At 49.3% G+C, this 18,476-nt stretch overlaps 1 protein-coding gene across 1 annotated transcript in view; it reads right to left on the reverse strand.

The window, feature by feature from the left end:
* Positions 1-642: 642 nt before the first annotated feature.
* RGR (retinal G protein coupled receptor) overlaps positions 643-18,476 on the reverse strand; it is a 280,087-nt gene continuing 262,253 nt past the window's right edge. Inside the window, exons 2-8 of the mRNA XM_001086190.5 lie at positions 15,439-15,553; positions 12,691-12,847; positions 11,495-11,616; positions 7,199-7,352; positions 5,418-5,535; positions 1,546-1,659; positions 643-1,044 (exon numbers count right to left, since the gene is read on the reverse strand). Coding sequence (XP_001086190.1) covers positions 913-1,044; positions 1,546-1,659; positions 5,418-5,535; positions 7,199-7,352; positions 11,495-11,616; positions 12,691-12,847; positions 15,439-15,517 — 876 coding nt within the window. The 5' untranslated portion in view covers positions 15,518-15,553 and the 3' untranslated portion in view covers positions 643-912. The remainder of the gene's footprint in view (positions 1,045-1,545; positions 1,660-5,417; positions 5,536-7,198; positions 7,353-11,494; positions 11,617-12,690; positions 12,848-15,438; positions 15,554-18,476) is intronic.

Genomic DNA, 18,476 nt, shown 5'->3' on the forward strand with positions numbered 1-18,476 from the left:
GGTAAGGATGCAGAGAAAAGAGAACACCTATACACTGTTGGTGGGACTGTAAATTAGTACAGCCCCTATGGAAAACAGTATGGTGATTTCTTCATACTGTCTTAAAAATAGAGCTACCATTTGATCCAGCAGTCCTACTATTGGTATCTACACAAAGGAAAAGAAATCAGTATATCAAAAAGAAACCTGCACTTGTATGCTTATCACAGCACTGTTTACAGTAGCAAAGATATGGAATCAATCCATCAACAGATGATTGGTTAAAGAAAATGTGTGTGTGTGTGTGTGTTTGTGTGTGTGTGTGTGTGGAATGGAACACTACACTGCCATAAAAAAGAATGAGATCATGTCTTTTGCAGCAACATGGATGAAACTGGAGGTCATTCTTTTAAGTGAAATAACTCTAAAACAGAAAGTCAAATACCACATGTTCTCACTTGTAAGTGGGAGCTAAATAATGTATACACATGGACACAGAGTGTAGAATAATAGACATCGGAGACTCAGAAGGGTGACAAGGTGGCAGGGGGTGAGGGATGAGAAATTACTTAATGAGTATGATGTATATTATTAGGGTGATGGTTACACTAAAAGCCCAGACTTCACCACTAGGCAATCTATCCACGTAGCAAAACTGCAATGTACCCCCTTAAATTTATTATTATTTTTAAAAAGGAGTGACTTTCCTGAAGCCTCTCAGCCTCGAGTGTAGAAGGCTATGACCAACACTCAGGTCCATCTGGCTCTTTCTGTGCCGCCTGGTGTCTTTCTGAATCCTTGTGTCCAGCCTAGGGCCAGGCTCCACGGGGCCATTAGGGAAGGTGGGTGAGTGTCTGGGCTTGGCCGCTGAGGCTGCTGGGCAGGACTCCTGGGGCAGCCTCCCGGCCTGGGGCTCAGTCCAGGATGGTAGGCTCACTTGGCTCGGTCCTTCTCGCTCTTCTGTGGTGAGAGGCACTGCCAGATCCCCCTGCAGACCATTTCATTGCCCAGGGCATAGTTGATGGCATTGATTGTAGGCACCATTTTGGCAATGAGGGCGGGCACCTGTTGTGGCAGAAAAGTCCAGAAAAGAAGCTTCAAAGCCACTGCTCCTCTCTCTGGTCCCACCTGGCGACCCCAGTCACTCCCACCTGCAGCTGCCAATCATTTAGTTCTGCAGCCTTGGAGCCTTCCCTGACTAGTTGGCAGAGATTCATGGCTCATGGAGCCCATGGAGTCATACTCTTGTCCAGACCCACCTGCTCCCAGCCTGGGTACCAATCTCAACCCCTAGTCACAGAGTCCTTATCTGCACCATCTGGCTGGCTGTCCCTGTCATCTCACATGAGGTTTGGGCAATGTCAAGTCGCAGCCTGGTATGACTCAGGGACGAGGTAGGGGATTAGGGAGGCAAACTAATGCTCTATGCATTGTGAGTATCCAAAGGAAGAAACACAGAGAGGAAGAGACTGACACAGAGGCCATAAATCCAGAAAGTGAGATGAGGTGAGACAGAGACACAAAGACTGAGAGGGGTCTAGCTTTGGGTACTAGAAGTATCTGTACCATCTGCAGTTTGGGGGAGATGGAAGTCACGTCTGCGATGACTGCGTAAAGATACAGGATGGCATAGGGGCCCCAGCCGAGCAGCAGCGTCCTTGCTGGCAGAGTGGTGTTTACCTGGGGAGAAATTGTGGCAGGAGATGTCAGCTTGCTCCAGGTGGCCCACAGCCCCATGCGGCCGAGAAGACCAGGTCAGCACTCAGCAGGGCTGGGCAGCATGAACCAGGCTTCAGGAGGGAGCTGAGTCTGCAGGGGAACTTGGGACCAGATGGGCCTCTCTGTTGTTTAAGACTGTGTGACCTTAAGCCTTTTATTTAAGCTTGCCTGACCTCAGTTGCTGTGTCTGTAAAATGGCCTGATAATACCTGACGTGGCTGGAGGTCGAGACTGGGTGGATAATGAGCTTCCTCCTGGGTTGTACTCTTTGTTTGTTTGTCAACAGGGTCTCACTATATTTCCTAGGCTGGTCTCGAATTCCTGGGCTCAAGGGATCCTCCTCCTTCGGCCTTCCAACGTGCTGGGATTCCAGGCATGAGCCACTGTGCCTGGCCCGGGTCTGTGCTCTTTAAGAGGAATCCTGGGCTCTGTGACTGCGTGCTCAAGGGGCCCCAGGCTGAGCTGCCCTCAGGCCTCAGTCCTAGAACCAACTGGTCATCCACAGCTACAGCCACCTGGCGAGACCACCCTGTCTGGGCTCCCAATGTGAAATATAATCAGCGGGCACGGGGCTTGTCCGGAGAGCGGGAGACGCTGGGGTGCCGCGTGGCGCCATGAGGGGGCGCAAGACTTGCGCTTTAATTTCAGCGGGAGCGGCCGGATTCCTGCCCCCCGCCCCCCCCCCCACACACACGCGAACGTGCAAATTCTGACGCTAAAGTTCTTGCCTGTTTTCTCCCTGACATGACTTTCTTTAACAAAGAGGGTGATTAAGTTGGAAGAGAACATATTTTCTTCCATCTTGGATTTTTAAAATATGTTGACCAAGAGACTTTTTTTTCTCTCTTAATTGTCCCTTATTTGGGGGTGGGGGGAAGGGAGCTCAGCACTGCGGGGCCCTCCCGGGAGCCGAGGCCGTGAGAATTGGAATCCCCTGGAGAGGCTGTGCGGTCTCCGGAAGCCGCTTAGCTTGGGATAAGGTCCCCGGACCCCTGCGTGTGACCTTGACGATGCCCACCAGAGACAATGGTTTAAAGTCAACCCAGAAAAATGAGGAGATCATGGTGGCAGCCTTGTCTCCCGGCTGCCTGTGCCTCCAATAAATGTGAACTTTGCGCCTCCAGACAGGGTTTGGGATGGGCATCGCGGAGGACAGCCTGGAGGCGGCGCCTATGCTAGCTGCCAGCTGGGAGCCAGGGGACTGGATTCTGGTCCCAGCAAAGTCCTTTCTCTCCTTCTGACCTCGGGGGAGCATCGGGGCTGCAGCTAAAATAGATTTGCACAGTCCTTTTCCAATTTACAATAAATAAATAAAGTGGCAGATGAAGTGACTTAAAAAAAAAAAAAAAAGAGAGTTTCTTTCATGCACTGTGATTGACCACGTGGGTGGTGGAGTCCCAGACCTAAGTTTGAATCCAGGTGTGTGGCTTTTGGTGAGTTGCTTAGTTAACGCCCATCTCAACCTCAATTTTTCAGTCCACGACACAGGGATAAGAAAACCTCCTTCTGGCCGGGCGCGGTGGCTCAAGCTTGTAATCCCAGCACTTTGGGAGGCCGAAATGGGTGGATCACCTGAGGTCAGGAGTTCAAGACCAGCCTGGCCAACAGATACAAAAGATACAAAAATTAGCCAGGCATGGTGGCGGGTGCCTGTAATCCCAGCTACTAGGGAGGCTGAGTCAGGAGAATCGCTTGAACCCGGGAGACGGAGGTTGCAGTGAGCCGAGATTGCCATTGCACGCCAGCCTGGGCAACAGAGTAAGACCTTGTCTCAAAAGAAAAAAAGAAAAGAAAAGAAAAGAAAAGAGAAGGCTGGGCACAGCGGCTTATGCCTATAATCCCAACACTTTAGGAGGCAGAGGCAGGCGGATCACCTGAGATCGGAAGTTTGAAACCAGCCTGACCAACATGGAGAAACCCCGTCTCTACCAAAAATACAAAATTAGCTGGGTGTGGTGGCACATGCCTATAATCCCAGGTACTCGAGAAGCTGAGGAAGGAGAATCGCTTGAACCCGGGAGGTGGAAGTTGTGGTGAGCCGAGATTGCGCCATTGCGCTCCAGCCTGGGGGACAAGAGCAAAACTCCGTCTCAAAAAACTAAAAAAAAGGCCGGGCGCGGTGGCTCAAGCCTGTAATCCCAGCACTTTGGGAGGCCGAGACGGGCGGATCACGAGGTCAGGAGATCGAGACCATCCTGGCTAACACGGTGAAACCCCATCTCTACTAAAAAATACAAAAAAAAAAAAAAACTAGCTGGGCGAGGTGGCGGGCGCCTGTAGTCCCAGCTACTCCGGAGGCTGAGGCAGGAGAACGGCATAAACCCGGGAGGCAGAGCTTGCAATGAGCTGAGATCCGGCCACTGCACTCCAGCCTGGGCGACAGAGCGAGACTCCCACTCAAAAAAAAAAAAAAAACTAAAAAAAAAAAAAAAAAGAGAGAAAACCTCCTTCCTCATAGAGTGGTTGCAAAGATGAAATAATACTAAGATCTGAATTTGTTCTAATCTTTGTTGCTTGTTAGGACTCCTTTGTTAGAGGTCATCCAGGTGACCAAGTTAAAATAAAACTGTGGCAAGGGAATAGTAACGCAGAAATTTAAAAATGGCTAGGAGGGCTTATTTTGAAGTACTATATTTCTTGGACAAATGTGCTTATAGGTTTGATTTTTATCTTTTGGACACTACCCTGTGACTGTGATTAAATTAAACATCTCAAAGCACTTTAAAAGCAGCATTTAAAAAGACTGTAACTTAGTGCCAAACCTCAGATCTTTGGCAAGAATTAAGTGGAACAGCAGGGATGGTGTCCGGCAGGGAGCCCTGGTCGCCAGAGTTACCAGGTCTGGGTGAATCTGAGCAGTCCTGATCCTTGCTCCCCAGGCCTTAGCGATCTGAGCAAACAGAGGGTAGTTTCCAGTTCTAACATCCTATGCTGTGCACAAGCTGGATTTTCTCTTGATCATTGAAAACGCAGAAAACCCCTGGTTGCTGTCTGTCACATTGTTCATATTCCCTGGTGTCCCTGAGTGGAACCGAGAACTTTCTGCTGCTCTTGAGGCAGGAGACTAGCAGAGGGAATTGGAGGTTAAAGGGCAGAATAAGTAGAAGCAGAAGCAAGGTGAAGAGGCGGTGAGCAAGAAGCAAGACAAGAAACAGAAGTTGAGCAACCAAAACAAAAATAAGATTAAAAAGTGAGTAAGAAGCTCCCATGGCCGGCTAGATCTGGACCAAACCTGTCAGGAGCAGTTCCTCAGAGATGGGCATGCGCATTAGAGAGAAAAAGTATCCTTAAAATGACCCTGTATGATAATAAGCTCATTAAGGCTCATGCATATGGACTGCGTATCATGCATGTACTTAAGATTATGGGATGGAGGTGACAGGCAATCACACAAGGGCCAAAGCGACTAAGTAACCTATCAATCAAAAGGCAGACGCTGGCTAGAGATTAGGCAGCCTTGGGAAGAAGAAAAATAAACACGTAAAAGAACCCAAAATACACCAAACTGGTGCTGATCTCACTTCGCAGAGATCGGTCCGCCCTCCCCTCTCTGAGAGTGTAATACTGTGCTGAATAAACTTTTGCTGCTTTGCTTTGCTGCAAAAGCAATGAATATTTGCTTTGCTATTTGTGTGTGTCACATCCAATTCTTCATTCGGGACACCAAGAGCCTGGGGCTGCGCTGCACCGTCAGATAACACTCCGGGAGGGGTCCTTACCTGGAGATGACCGCTCTTCCCCAGTTTCTGCTCCATGAGACTGTAGGACGTGATCGTGATGAAGAGGGGCATGGCAAAGTTGAAGAAGGACATGGTGAAGAGGAAGCTGGTGAAGTTTCTACAGGGAGAGCGGATGGAGGACTGGGGTCAGCTCTCAGGGATGGTCAGCTGCCCTCAAGGACCCACCAGCTCTGCTCTCGATGATCGGATGTGGGAAAATGCTCCATTCACACAAGTACTCAGTGTGATTGCTCCCAGGTCCCAGGTAAATTCCCTTTGGGAGCTACGAGGTCCCCCTAGAACTTGCCTTTAGAAGCCAGGGAGCTCCGAGGAGGAAGAGGCCTCTTTCTTTTTTTTTTTTTTTTTTTTTTTGAGACGGAGTCTCGCTCTGTCGCCCAGGCTGGAGTGCAGTGGCCGGATCTCAGCTCACTGCAAGCTCCGCCTCCCGGGTTCACGCCATTCTCCTGCCTCAGCCTCCGGAGTAGCTGGGACTACAGGCGCCCGCCACCTCGCCCGGCTAGCTTTTTGTATTTTTTTAGTAGAGACGGGGTTTCACCGTGTTAGCCAGGATGGTCTCGATCTCCCGACCTCGTGATCCGCCCGTCTCGGCCTCCCAAAGTGCTGGGATTACAGGCTTGAGCCACCGCCCCCGGCCGAGGCCTCTTTCTTGTTCAAGTGCTTAGCCCTGCTTTTCTGTTTGTCCCCCAAGCATGAAGAATGGGAAATTTTAGTTTGGGAAACATGTTCACCCAATGGTGGGGATGTCAGTGGACCAAGAGGAAGGAACACTCAAGGAGCATTCTAGGCCCAAAGGTTTTAAAAGGAGACTGGATAACAAGAAGATTGGATACTACGTCACTGAAGAAATGGTTGAAGGGACCACAGAAGAGCCTGGGTTCCCAGGTAGTGGTCATGGGGAGGTGAAGGGAATGGTGGGAGTCCCAGGGAGGCAGATTCCCATTAGAAGGGGAGACTATGTCACCTTGGAGCTGTACACCAGGGAGGGGCAGCTGGAAGTACTGGACCCTGGCTGGGGAGAGCCATGGAGGGACACTTGGACCAGGCCCAGCATTCTCAAAAAGGCATCACCTGGAAAGCCTGTCGTCCAGTGCAGATGCCTCATGATTAAACACCATGGGTAAAGCAGATGAATGCAACGTGGCTCTAGTGGAAGCAAGAGGGGCTGGAGCCCATGTGACCATTCCTCAAGGCAGTTTCTAAAGGATCCCCCTAAGCCCTTGTCTCCCTAGAGCCGCCTGATGGGGCAGTACCAGAACACGAGCCCCATGAGGGTGGGGACCCTCATGCATTCAGTTCTGTTTCTCCAGGGATTGCCTCATAGCGTATGCTCAGGGCATTCCCTCCCAGTGGAAGGACCATAATGTTCTTTGAATCTATTGTGCCAAGGGTATGGCACCCTCTAGAAACTGATGAGGTCAGAGCCATGATGGCCGACTGTGCTGAAGACGGCAAAGAGGTGGTGTGGCTTGGTGACTGTTATCACTGACACAAGCCAATGGCTCCCTGTATGATGTCTCTTTTTGGATTCAACTCTGGGTCCCAATTTTCATAGCATTCCCATCACCCGGCCAGTTTTCAGAACAGGCTTTTTCCAGTCCCAATGTCTGCCTACATGTGGGTATCATGACTAAGGAGTTGAGATTATCTGGCAAACATTCACATTTCCCCATTTGGATTTTCAGCTGGGGCACCCTTGTAATAGGAGTTCGAAGCCAAGATTCCCATGGATAGGAGCCTCGAAGCTGCTCCTCCCACCTCACCTGTCCCCTTTGGAGTAGTCCAGGGTGCAGCATGTCCCCAGTGGCTCATAGTCATAGTGGCCCCAGCCCAGGAGGGGCAAGGCTGCCCAGAAGGTAGAAGACAGCCACACGAAGAGCACCAGAGAGATGGCCGAGTTCCAGGCCAGCTGGCTGCCTGCCCAGGACAGAGGACGAAGAGGAGGTTGTGAGGGGGAGATGGCCTGGTAGAGTGAGAAAGAATGGACTTCCCTATCTTGAAGAGTGTCCCTTCGAGTGATCCACCCGCCTCAGTCTCCCATAGTGCTGGGATTACAGGATTGAGTCACCACATCCTGCCAGAAGGAGGTTTTCTTATCCCTGTGTCATGGTCTAAAAAATTGAGGCTGAGAAGGGGATTAACTAAGCAAGTCACCAAAATGAGAACCACAGCTCTGCCTCAGGCAAGTGAAAAGCTTCTCTGAGCCCCAGTGTTCTCGCCCACAAGGGGAATGATAATCCTTGCCACAAGGGGAATGATAATGAGTTGCTCAGAGGATTGTTATGAAGAATGAAATAGATAATGGATGGTGAAGGTCTCCAAATAGACACACTATACCATCTTCTTCAGAGGACAGAGACAAGGAGGGAATGGCAAAGAGACAGATGTGTTTTCAAAGCCAAAGTTCAGGAAGAAGCATGGGCAGGGGTTCAGGTGAGGGTCATAGGGGATGGAGGCAGAAGTCTGGACTTACCACCATCCTCAGCACTTGCTCAGAATCAGGCCACTGCCCCTGCTTCGAGGATACCCTCTGAGAATGCTTGACTCGGGGGTTGGGGCTCAATCTCAGTGCCAAAGGCAGAGGCTGAGTCCCAGCAGCATCTTTTGATGTGAACCAGCCATGCTGATTTGACCTCCTCTGATCCCTTCCCTGAAGCCCCCTCTCTGCTGCAGTGTCATTGGGTCCTTTCCATCCAGTGGTTCCTCCTGGATCTGGCTTCAGGATGCACTTCACAGGTGCCCTCCTCTGTCTACTGTTTATTTGTCATACTCCTTTGTGTCTAAGATCCCAGGGCAGAGGACAGGTCTCTAGGTGGGCTTTGATCAGGAGAGAAGAGCACATCTACAACCTCCCTCATCTACACTTTGCTTCTACTGATATGGTTCCAGGTGGAGTTTGCTTGGATGTGACCTTCTGATATGAACTGAATGTTCGGGTCCCCTCAAATTTATATGTTGAAGCCCTAATCCCCAGTGTGATGGCATTTGGAGGTGGGGCCTTTGGGTTATAACTAGTCCATAAGGGTGGAGCCCCCATGATGCGATTAGTGCCCTTATAAGAAGGGACACAATTAACTGGACGTGGTGCATGCGCCTGTAGTCCCAGCTACTCAAGAGGCTGAGGTAGAGAATCACTTGAACCCAGAAGGTGGAGGCTGCAGTGTACTGAGATGGTGCCACTACATTCTAGCCTGGGCAATAGAGTGAGACTCTGTTCCAAAAAAATAAAAGAAGGAACACAAAAGTGACAATCTCTCTTTTTATGTGAGGACATGGCAAGAAGATGAACATCTATAAATAAAGAAGCAAGCCCTCAACGAACCTGTCCATGCTGACACCTTGAATTTGGACTTCCCAGCCTGAATAACTGAGAAATAAATTTCTATTGTTCAAGCCACCCAGTCTATAACATTCTATTATAGGAGCCTGGGCAGACTAAGATACCTCCCACCCCAACCGTGGGCACAATAAATATGTGCATGGATAGGAAGACTTGATATAGTCAAGAGGTCAGTTCTGCCAATCTTTTAAAAAAAATTTTTTTGAGGCAGAGTCTTGCTCTGTCACTCAGGCTGGAGTGCAGTGGCATGATCTCGGCTCACTGCAACTTCTGCCTCCCAGGTTCAAGCAATTCTCCTTCCTCAGCCTCTCAAGTAGCTGGAATTACAGGCTCATGCCACCATGCCCAGCTAATTTTTGTATTTTTAGTAGAGATGGGGCTTCACCATGTTGGCCAGGCTGGTCTCGAACTCCTGACCTCAAGTGATTTGCCCACCTCAGCCTCCCAAAGTGTTGGGATTACAGGCATGAGTCACCATGCCTGGCCTTTTCTTCTTCCTGTTTTTGTTTGTTTGTTTGTTTGTTTTTGTTTTATTGAAGCATGGTCTCATTCTGTTGCCCAGGCTGGAGTGCAGTGGTGCCATCTCGGCTCACTGCAACCTCTGCCTTCCAGGTTCAAGCAATTCTCTGTGGGCACAATAATGAATACCTACCTGGACCCTTGTGCTGCCTCAGACTTTCAGCTTTAGAAACAGATGGCCAAGGTGACATGCCTACAACCTCCCAGGGATGGAGTAGATGAATTCAGACCTCCTCATTCCCCTTTGCCTGCCTTCACACTGCTCTGCCATGCTCTCAGTATAGAAAGGGCTTTGATCTAAGGCCTCTGGCATAGGGATTAACTGTTCTATATTGAGGCAGAGAAGCCTGTTGCTGTCTGAGAAGGTGGTGTGTGTGTGTGTGTGTGTGTGTGTGTAAGATGGTCCAAGGGATCACTGGGGCGGGGGCTGGGATGGAAGTAGTGGGAGAAGCACTCTGAGACCAGGTGGACAGGAAGGCTAAACTATTGCCACTCAAAATGATGAGACCGATGGAAGCATTTTGGCCTGGAGAGACCCATGACGGGCAGTGACTTTGCAGGGAAGGCGGCTGTACATGTGACTATGGCAAGGGAAGTTCTGTGGATTCCAAAGAGGCCATGCCACGGCTTGAGCTGTGCTGGCCATAGACCTCACAGCAGCCTCTGTGCTGAGCAAATTCATAGCTCAGGACTTGGATGTACCAGGTCATGCCCAGTGTCAGCTCTGCCCTTAGTAGCTGTGTGACCCTAGGCAAGCTGCTTAACTTCTCTGTGCCTCTGCTTCCAAGGCTGTGAGCTGAGGGTTTGCTAGGAGGGTTAGCTGAGCCACAGCTCCCCAAAACATGTTTATGTACCCATGGTGGTGAATAGGGTTCTGGATGGTCTCTGGGTGAACAGGTTTTTATTTTAATTGTATTAAAATTATAAGAACATTAAACCTGTGATTTCCCAGATGTTGTTTAGAATGAGCTTGAAGCAGGTGTTTACATTTTAAAAAATGAGTCACTTTTAAGAAAAAAAAAATCAAGGAGAAACAGAGCAGTTTGTACACTGATATGGCCAATTATGAAGATGGTATTTGACCATGCAGATTGGGAAATCTAGAGCTGGACAGTTTTCATGAAGCCTCATGGAATGGTTGGGTGCCAGGGCACATGCCCAGCTACACACATACACCCAGCCTCTCTGCACCTCCGTAGTACCTATCTGCAAGGGCATTTTCTGTAACCCTGATCTCATTTGATTTTCAAAATAAAACTGAGATTGGTTATTAAAATCATCTCAGCTGCCGGGCGCGGTGGCTCAAGCCTGTAATCCCAGCACTTTGGGAGGCTGAGGCAGGCGGATCACGAGGTCAGGAGATCGAGACCATCCTGGCTAACACGGTGAAACCCCGTCTCTACTAAAAAACACAAAAAACTAGCCAGGCGAGGTGGCGGGCGCCTGTAGTCCCAGCTACTCGGGAGGCTGAGGCAGGAGAATGGCGTGAACCCGGGAGGCGGAGCTTGCAGTGAGCTGAGATCCGGCCACTGCACTCCAACCCGGGCGACAGAGCGAGACTCCGTCTCAAAAATAAAATAAAATAAAATAAAATAAAATAAAATAAAATAAAATAAAATCATCTCAGCCAGGCGCAGTGGCTCACACCTGTAATCCCAGCACTTTGGGAGGCTGAGACAGGTAGATCACGAGGTCAGGAGTTCAAGACCAGCCTGGCCAATATGGTGAAACCCCATGTCTACTAAAAATACAAAAATTAGCTGGGTGTGGTGGCGTGCGCCTGTAGTCCCAGCTACTCGGCAGGCTGAGGCAGAAGAATCGCTTGAAACCAGGAGGCAGAGGTTGCAGTTAGCCAAGATCGAGCCACTGCACTCCATCCTGGGCAATAGAGCAATTCCGTCTCAAAAAGAAAAAAAAAATCATTTCATATAGGAGGAGACTAAGGTTCAGAGAGGATCCCTGACTTGCCCAAGGTTGCAGTGATGGCAAGATAGCCTCAATAGCTCTCCTGCACACTCTCCCACCCTCCCTCCTTTCCTGAAATGAGTGCCTACACATGATAGGCATGCACACTCACACCCACCCACACTTCCTGCCCTGGGAAACAAGGAGCTGTAGCTAGTTCTGACTGCCCCGCCCTGCCTCTTATCCTCTCCACACTGCATCGGTGTCCCTCCACTGGAGAAGCCCAGATACATACGGGTGCAGTAGTGGTGATAGCGCCCCCAGGCGATAGCTGCACTGCTGCAGATGCTGGCCAACGCTGTCACAAAGCCCTGGAAGCCGTGAGCCTGGCAGCCGTCCGAGCCATAGGGCCAGCGCCTGTGGGAGACACTGGGCACCAGTGACCCCTCTCCTCCAACCCTTTCCACCTCCCACACCTGCCAAGTACAGCCTGGAGTGTGCGTTCCTGAATCTTGCCCTGCTTCTCCAAAGACGGCCTTAATATCGGTGTCTTTCCTATGAGGTGTTAGAGCTTAAGTAACTGGGCTGAAGGGGTAGAGCCCGATGCACACTCTCTATGCTCGGTGACTTTGCACCACGGTTGGGCCATAGGCTCTCTCTGTGTGATCAGATCCCACTGTCACAGGAGAGCTCATGCCTGTAATTGATAGGTGGGGAAACTGAGGTTCAAAGAGGCAAAGATACTGAGGCCAAGGTCACACAGAAGATGAAGGCAAAGTCAGAGGGGGAGATCCCAGGCCTCCCTAGCCTAAAGGGCCAAACAAAGGTGGAAGCTTCAATTCACTGTAGGAGGAAGAATTCTCACTGATGCAGACCCCCCAGGCTGGTCAGCACGGAGCATGCGCATCCAGGTGGGCTCCAGCCTCCATCTGCAGTGTCCAAAATCAGAATGAGAATGTCCAGTCTGCTTCAGAAAACAATTTTATAAACACCTTCTGAAGCTGTGATGGAAGACCCTGGTTTGTGTATAAGGAGGTGTTAGACGCTAGCTAAAACCCTGTTTGTTTTCACACTTACTTAGAGTCCTAGGTATCAAGCATTATTTTAAGTTATTTACACATAATAGAAGTAAATACTTCCAACGAACTATATGAGTTAGGAAATAATATCCGATTTATGGAAGAAGCCCAGAACTAGAAATGCTGAATGAAACCAGAATGCAAACCTAGGTTGTTTGGTTACAGAACCTATACCATTGATCTCTACAGCCTGCCATCTCTTTCATCAGGTTTCAGCAATCCCTGTCTTCCAGAAATCAGCGGTCATTCTTCAGAATCAATCTGGAATTCAGCCCATTTTAGCTTGCCCACCCTCCGCCCTTGGCCAATTTTCTGTAAGTAGTAAAAATGCCCTTGGCTTGGCTGCCCAGGACCCAGAGGTTAGGCCCCAGGCAGGACCTCAGGGCCTGTGGACTGGGGAGGGGGCTGGTACCGGAGAAGGCTGGATGTGGCTGCAATGAGGGCATTCAGGCTGATCCCACTGTCCGCAAGAGCCAAGCTCAGCACCAGCAGGTGGCAGGGAGTCCGCAGCTCCGGGGTCTTGCAGAAAGAGAAGATGGTCAGGGTATTGAGGCTGAGACCGGAGAGAGCTGAAACGAAGGGTTGGGGCTGGCATTGGGGCTGCTGAAGCCCAGCTGGGGACAGAACAGGGTGCGTGGGGTGGATGGAGCATCAGCAACCTCCCAGACAGACAAGAAAGACAACCAATATAGCGTAGCATGCTTCATGCTATAACGATCATAATCACTGACACCTGCCGGGCACTTAGCGCACACTAAGGATAAGCACTTAATATGAGTCATCTCATTCAGTCTTCACTTGGATACGCTCTTCTCCATTTGTAGCTGGGAAACTGAGGTTCAGAGACACTAGCTAACTTGCCCTAAGTACACAGCTAGTAAGTGGTGGAGCTGGAACTTGAATTCAGGCCTTTTGCATTTCAAAATGCCTTCTCCAAGGACTGTAGAGCAAAGTCAGAGAGCCTGCAAGGAGAAGAGTTGATGTTAGAGCTGGGAGCTGCCCAGGACGCCAGGCAGGGAAGTGAGCTGAAGGGGGCGTACTCTGGAAGCAGACAGACCCGACCTTGAATTTTGGCTCGGTTGCCTCGCTTGCTGCTCCTTAAGCTCTCTGAACCTCAGCTTCCCCCATCTAAAGTGAGGAACAGGAAAAAAATCCCGCCTTCAAAACTGTGAGAAGCACTTACCTGCAGGACAATGCATGGAAGAGCATGCTATTCCAGGAGGGAATAGCATGTGCAAAGACATGCTGTGGTACAATGAGATGCCACCTTACTCCTACAAGAATGGCCATCAATAAAAAGTCAAAAAACAATAGATCGATGGCATGGATGTGGTAAAAAGGGAATGCTTATACACTGCTGCTGGGAATGTAAATTAATACAACCTCTATGGAAAAGAGTATAGAGATTCTGTAAATAACTGAAAGTAGATCTGCCATTTAATCCAGCCAAAAACACACATGCACATCTATGTTTATTGTGGCACAATTCACAATTGCAAAGATACGAAATCAATGCGAGTGCCCACTGACCAATGAATGGACAAAGAAAATGTGGTATATATACATCATGGAATAATACTCAGCCATAAAAAGGAATGAAATAATGTCTTATTACAGCAACTTGGATGGAGCTGGAGGCCATTATTCTAAGTCAAGTAACTCAGGAATGGAAAATCAAATACTGATTGTTCTCAGTTACAAGTGGGAGCTAAACCGTGAGTATGCAAAGGCATTCAGAGGACATAATGGACTTTGGAGACTGGAGAACGGGAAGTGTGGGAGACGGGGTGGGATTAAAAAAACCTACATATGGGAGGGGGGAGGATTGCATTGGGAGTTATACCTGATGTAAATGACGAGTTGATGGCTGCTGACGAGTTGATGGGTGCAGCACGCCAACATGGCACAAGTATACATAAGTAACAAACCTGCACGTTATGCACATGTACCCTAGAACTTAAAGTATAATTTTTTTAAAAAAACCTACATATTAGGTACAATGTACACTACTCGGGTGATGGGTGCACTGAAATCTCAGAATTTGCCATGATGTAATTCATCGATGTAAACAAAAGTCACTTGTACCCCCAAAGCTATTGAAATTTTAAAAATATTTTTAAAATAAAATAAAATAAAAACCAAAGCATTATGTATACAATGACATTTCTAATTATCAAACATGAAATAAAAATGTAAATTTAAACCCCTTCCAAAAAATAAAGTGGTAAAATTTTATGGCATATTTGAGGACCTGGAGGGATGCTAGATTGCAGGGTTCTCAGGAAAGGGAGACACCGGCTGGGGCCACCAGAAAGTCATGTCCAGAGCCTTCAGGACCAATCAAATGACTGTCACTTCTTCTCCATTGTCAGTTCTCATTAGAGACTGATGATTTCTCTGGGTCTGCTTTGAACCAAAGCTGCATTCTCCCTCAACTTAGCTCAGGCTGGCGCAGATTCAGGATTGACACTGTCTCTAGCTCTGGCCTCAGCGAGCATCTTAGGGATTCTAGGTGGAGGTAGGTAGGTACCTTGCGGACCTAGAGGCGAAGTGCTTAGGCTCATAGGAGTAGACACAGTGAAAATAATGGTGGGGCTGGAGAGGATGGGAGAGAATGAATTTAAATACCCTGGAGTCTATTTAGGCTAGCACTTTATACCCATTATCCAATTTAATCTTTACAACCACCCATTCGGAATGTCAAGGCATTGAGGGCAGAGAGCTGAAGGGACTTGGTTCCAGTCACACAAGAGCAGGTGGCAGAGCTGTCTGTCCCCAGAGCCTTTCAGGGGACTGATCTTATGTGGAATTCTTAGCAGGATTTCTAAGGAGTGGATTAAATTTCCTCCCGACTGGAGGGACATGAAAAGTCCTAAAGCCTGGCTCTTGATCATCTCCTGGGCAGATGTCCCCTCTCAAAGTCCCTCCCTCCCTGACCCTTGCCTGGCTTACTCTCTGCTTGGCAGGCAGTGTGCTGCACCTCACAGGTTCAGCTGTCAGAACACCCCCTGAGTCCAGGCACAGAGGGGAAGGCAGTCAAGGGGACCTGACACCCAGCTGGATTTGGGGACCTCGCCTCTCCTTGCCAGCTCCATATTGGTGGCCTGGGTCCTCAGAACCCACTGGGCCCCTGCTGCACCCCAGGTTCTGCCTGGCTCACCTTCCACCAGCAGCACCATCCCCACAGCCAGCACCTCGAGCTCCCCAAAGCCGGTGGGCAGGGCACTGGTCTCTGCCATCCTCACTCTCCCTCCTGCCAGTGGCCCAGCTGTCTCTGGCTTCCCGCAGCCAGGCCCTCCCTTTTAAAGGGCCATCCCATGTGCGTGGAGGCACATGCACGTTATTATGCTGGACCTTGGGCTCTTTCTGGATGCCTCCCCCCTGCAAACGGTCCTCTTGGTCCAAGCAGAAGGAACCCATTCACGAGTTGGACAATGCAGCCTTTGTGAAGCCAGAATGGAGCCCTGTCTCATTCATTTCAGCCCCATTGCACAGGATTAAGGTCGGGGAATCCAAATGGTGTGAGACTGAGAGCCTTATTGGAAAAGAATTGCATAACCAAGGGAGGGGAGCAGGAGGAGGGATCTGAGCCGCAGCTGTTCCTGACAAGCCCGGTGCCTGGGCGCGTGTGTCCTCAGGCTCACATGTGTGTACTCCAAAGCGCTGGGGAAAGGATGAAGTTTGGGAAGTCACCTGTTGTCAGAGGAAGAACCCCAAATGGGACCAGAGAATGGGTTTCTGGTTCTGAATCTGTCACTAACTAGTTATGTGCCTGGAGTGGGACCACTAGACTCTTTGTTTACTTTTCTGCAATGTCAGTGTCTTTTGTCTGCGGCCTCTGTATAAGTCCCGGTTAGATATCATGAATATAAACCTCAGAGCTGCATTTCCTGTCTCCCATAGAGCACTTGAGCCACATGAGCATAAAAAGTCTCCTAGGACACTGTCTTAGAACAGAGGGGCTGCCGTCTTGTCAGTCTCCGCCCCCCAACCCGCCCAGCCTTGCTGGCCCCGCTAAGAGCTTTGGCTGCTACAAATGACTTCCTGACACACTGGCTCTTTATGCATTGTTATGCTCTGGCTCGTGATAAAATTTACACAGGAAACACTGATCTAGGGCAACTTAATTCATTTTCAGATTAAGAAACCAAGCTCCAGAGCACTATTGGCAACATAGCTAATATTGAGCCAGGTCAGGCACTGTGCTAAGGGATCTTCTGATGAGTCCTACAAACAACTCCTTGAATTGGATACCATTATCCTTTCCATTTCAGACAAGGAAACCGTGGCTAAAAACAATTAAAATCTGCCTGAGGCCATGCAGTAATTTATGGATGGAGCTGGAACAAAAGCCAATCTCCTATTCCTCAGGCTTAGGCACTTTTCAATGGCATCTTTGACGCACTCTGGTAGAGCAACCCACTCTGTTCCAGGAATGCCCACTTCCCAGGCCTTTCCTTTCATGAGTCCTCACTTCCATCTAAGCCTAATCCCTCCGCAGGGCTGAGCTTATTTTTGCACCCTCCAGAGCGTTCCCTGTTCTTTCTCAATTTCTTTTTTTTTTGTTTGTTTGTTTGTTTGTTTGTTTTGGGATGCAGTCTCGCTCTGTCGCCCAGGCTGGAGTGTAATGGTGCAATCTCGGCTCACCGCAACCTCCGCCTCTCAGGTTCAAGCCATTCTCCTGCCTCAGCCTCCTGAGTAGCTGGGATTACAGGCATGTGCCACCATGCTTGGCTAATTTTGTATTTTTAGTAGAGACAGGGTTTCTCTATGTTGGTCAGACTGGTCTCGAACTCCCGACCTCAGGCCCGCCTCGGCCTCGGAAAGTGCTGGGATAACAGGCATGAGCCACCGCGCCCGGCCTTCTTTCTCAGTTTCTACCTTATGGTGTTGGTTAATACATATGTCAGTCCTTTTTTCATGCCTTCAAGGTCACAAAAGCCTTCATGAGAGAAGATAAAGCAGGGCAAGGCCAAGATTAAACGGTAAAGTTCATTTGGGCAAAAGACACAAAGAGGAAGAAGCAGAGATGTGGAAACAGGCACATCTGGTGGCTGGGTTTGGGGAGGAGGAAATATAGCTGGGAAACACTGGGAAAATCCTACTGGCTGCACTGGAAGGAAAGAATGAGAAACCAGTATTGTCAAAACTGACCTGGCACCGAGCTAGGCATTTTATGTGTGCGCTGGGGCCCCAGAGATCTTTGCAGGTCATATACCTCACTGGTCTAGGCCTGCCTGGAATCACAGGCATGAAGGACTGGGGAACCCTCTAGAAAAGTCAAACAATATAGGTAGGGCATGCTGGACTAGAGAACAATGCCTCGGGGTCAAATGTGAAGAATAAATGAGCGAGTCAACTGAGTGTCTACTATTAGGAATCATCCCTGGTCAGTGCCCACCGGCATCTTGAGTAGATATGGTAAAGTGAGATAGGGTTAGGAGAGAATAGGTAAAAATTGAAATTAGGCTGGGTGCGGTGGCTCAGGCCTGTAATCCCAGTACTTTGGGAAACTGAGGCAGGAGGATCACTTGAGGCCAGGAGTTTGAGACCATCCTGGGCAACACAGCAAGACCCTGTCTCTACAAAAACTAATTTTTTAAAAAATAGCCAAACATGGTGGTGGTTGCCTGCAGTTCCAGTTACTCAGGAGGCTGAGGTAGGAGGATGGCTTGAGCTCAGGAGTTCGAGGCTACAGTGAGCTATGATTACACCACTGCACTCCATTCTGAGTGACAGAGCAACCCTGTCACTATAAAGCAAAAGAAAGCTTTATGAATGGAGAATTTCCAAAAGTCCTTATTAGAGGTTGGGTTCTGTCTCCAAAAAAACCTGAAGTGCCTTCTCTAAGAACTCTCTGAGCTACCTCTCTGGGGCCGTCGCTGGAGTACCATCCATTGAGGAGAGGGGTGCCCTTGTCCCTCATGTGGAGACATCCCCACCTTTGGCATTCATAGTAATGCCCAGGAGGGGCCAGCTGAAATAGCAGTGTGCTGAGTCCATATCCATGGGACACTCAAGGCAGGCAGCTGTTTGCCTGGCAGCCTGGGACCATTTGCGGGCTCATGAGAGACACCTCTGATATCTCCCCAAAATATCTGAATCTGTCCAGTTCCTCTGTAAGCAGGGACTTAAAAGAACCAGTGAAACTGGGCACTTACAACTTATGAGGGAGCTTCTGTTCCCACAGGCTATCAA

Source organism: Macaca mulatta, chromosome 9 (genome assembly GCF_049350105.2).
Source record: "Macaca mulatta isolate MMU2019108-1 chromosome 9, T2T-MMU8v2.0, whole genome shotgun sequence".
Classification (NCBI taxonomy): Eukaryota; Metazoa; Chordata; class Mammalia; order Primates; family Cercopithecidae; genus Macaca; species Macaca mulatta.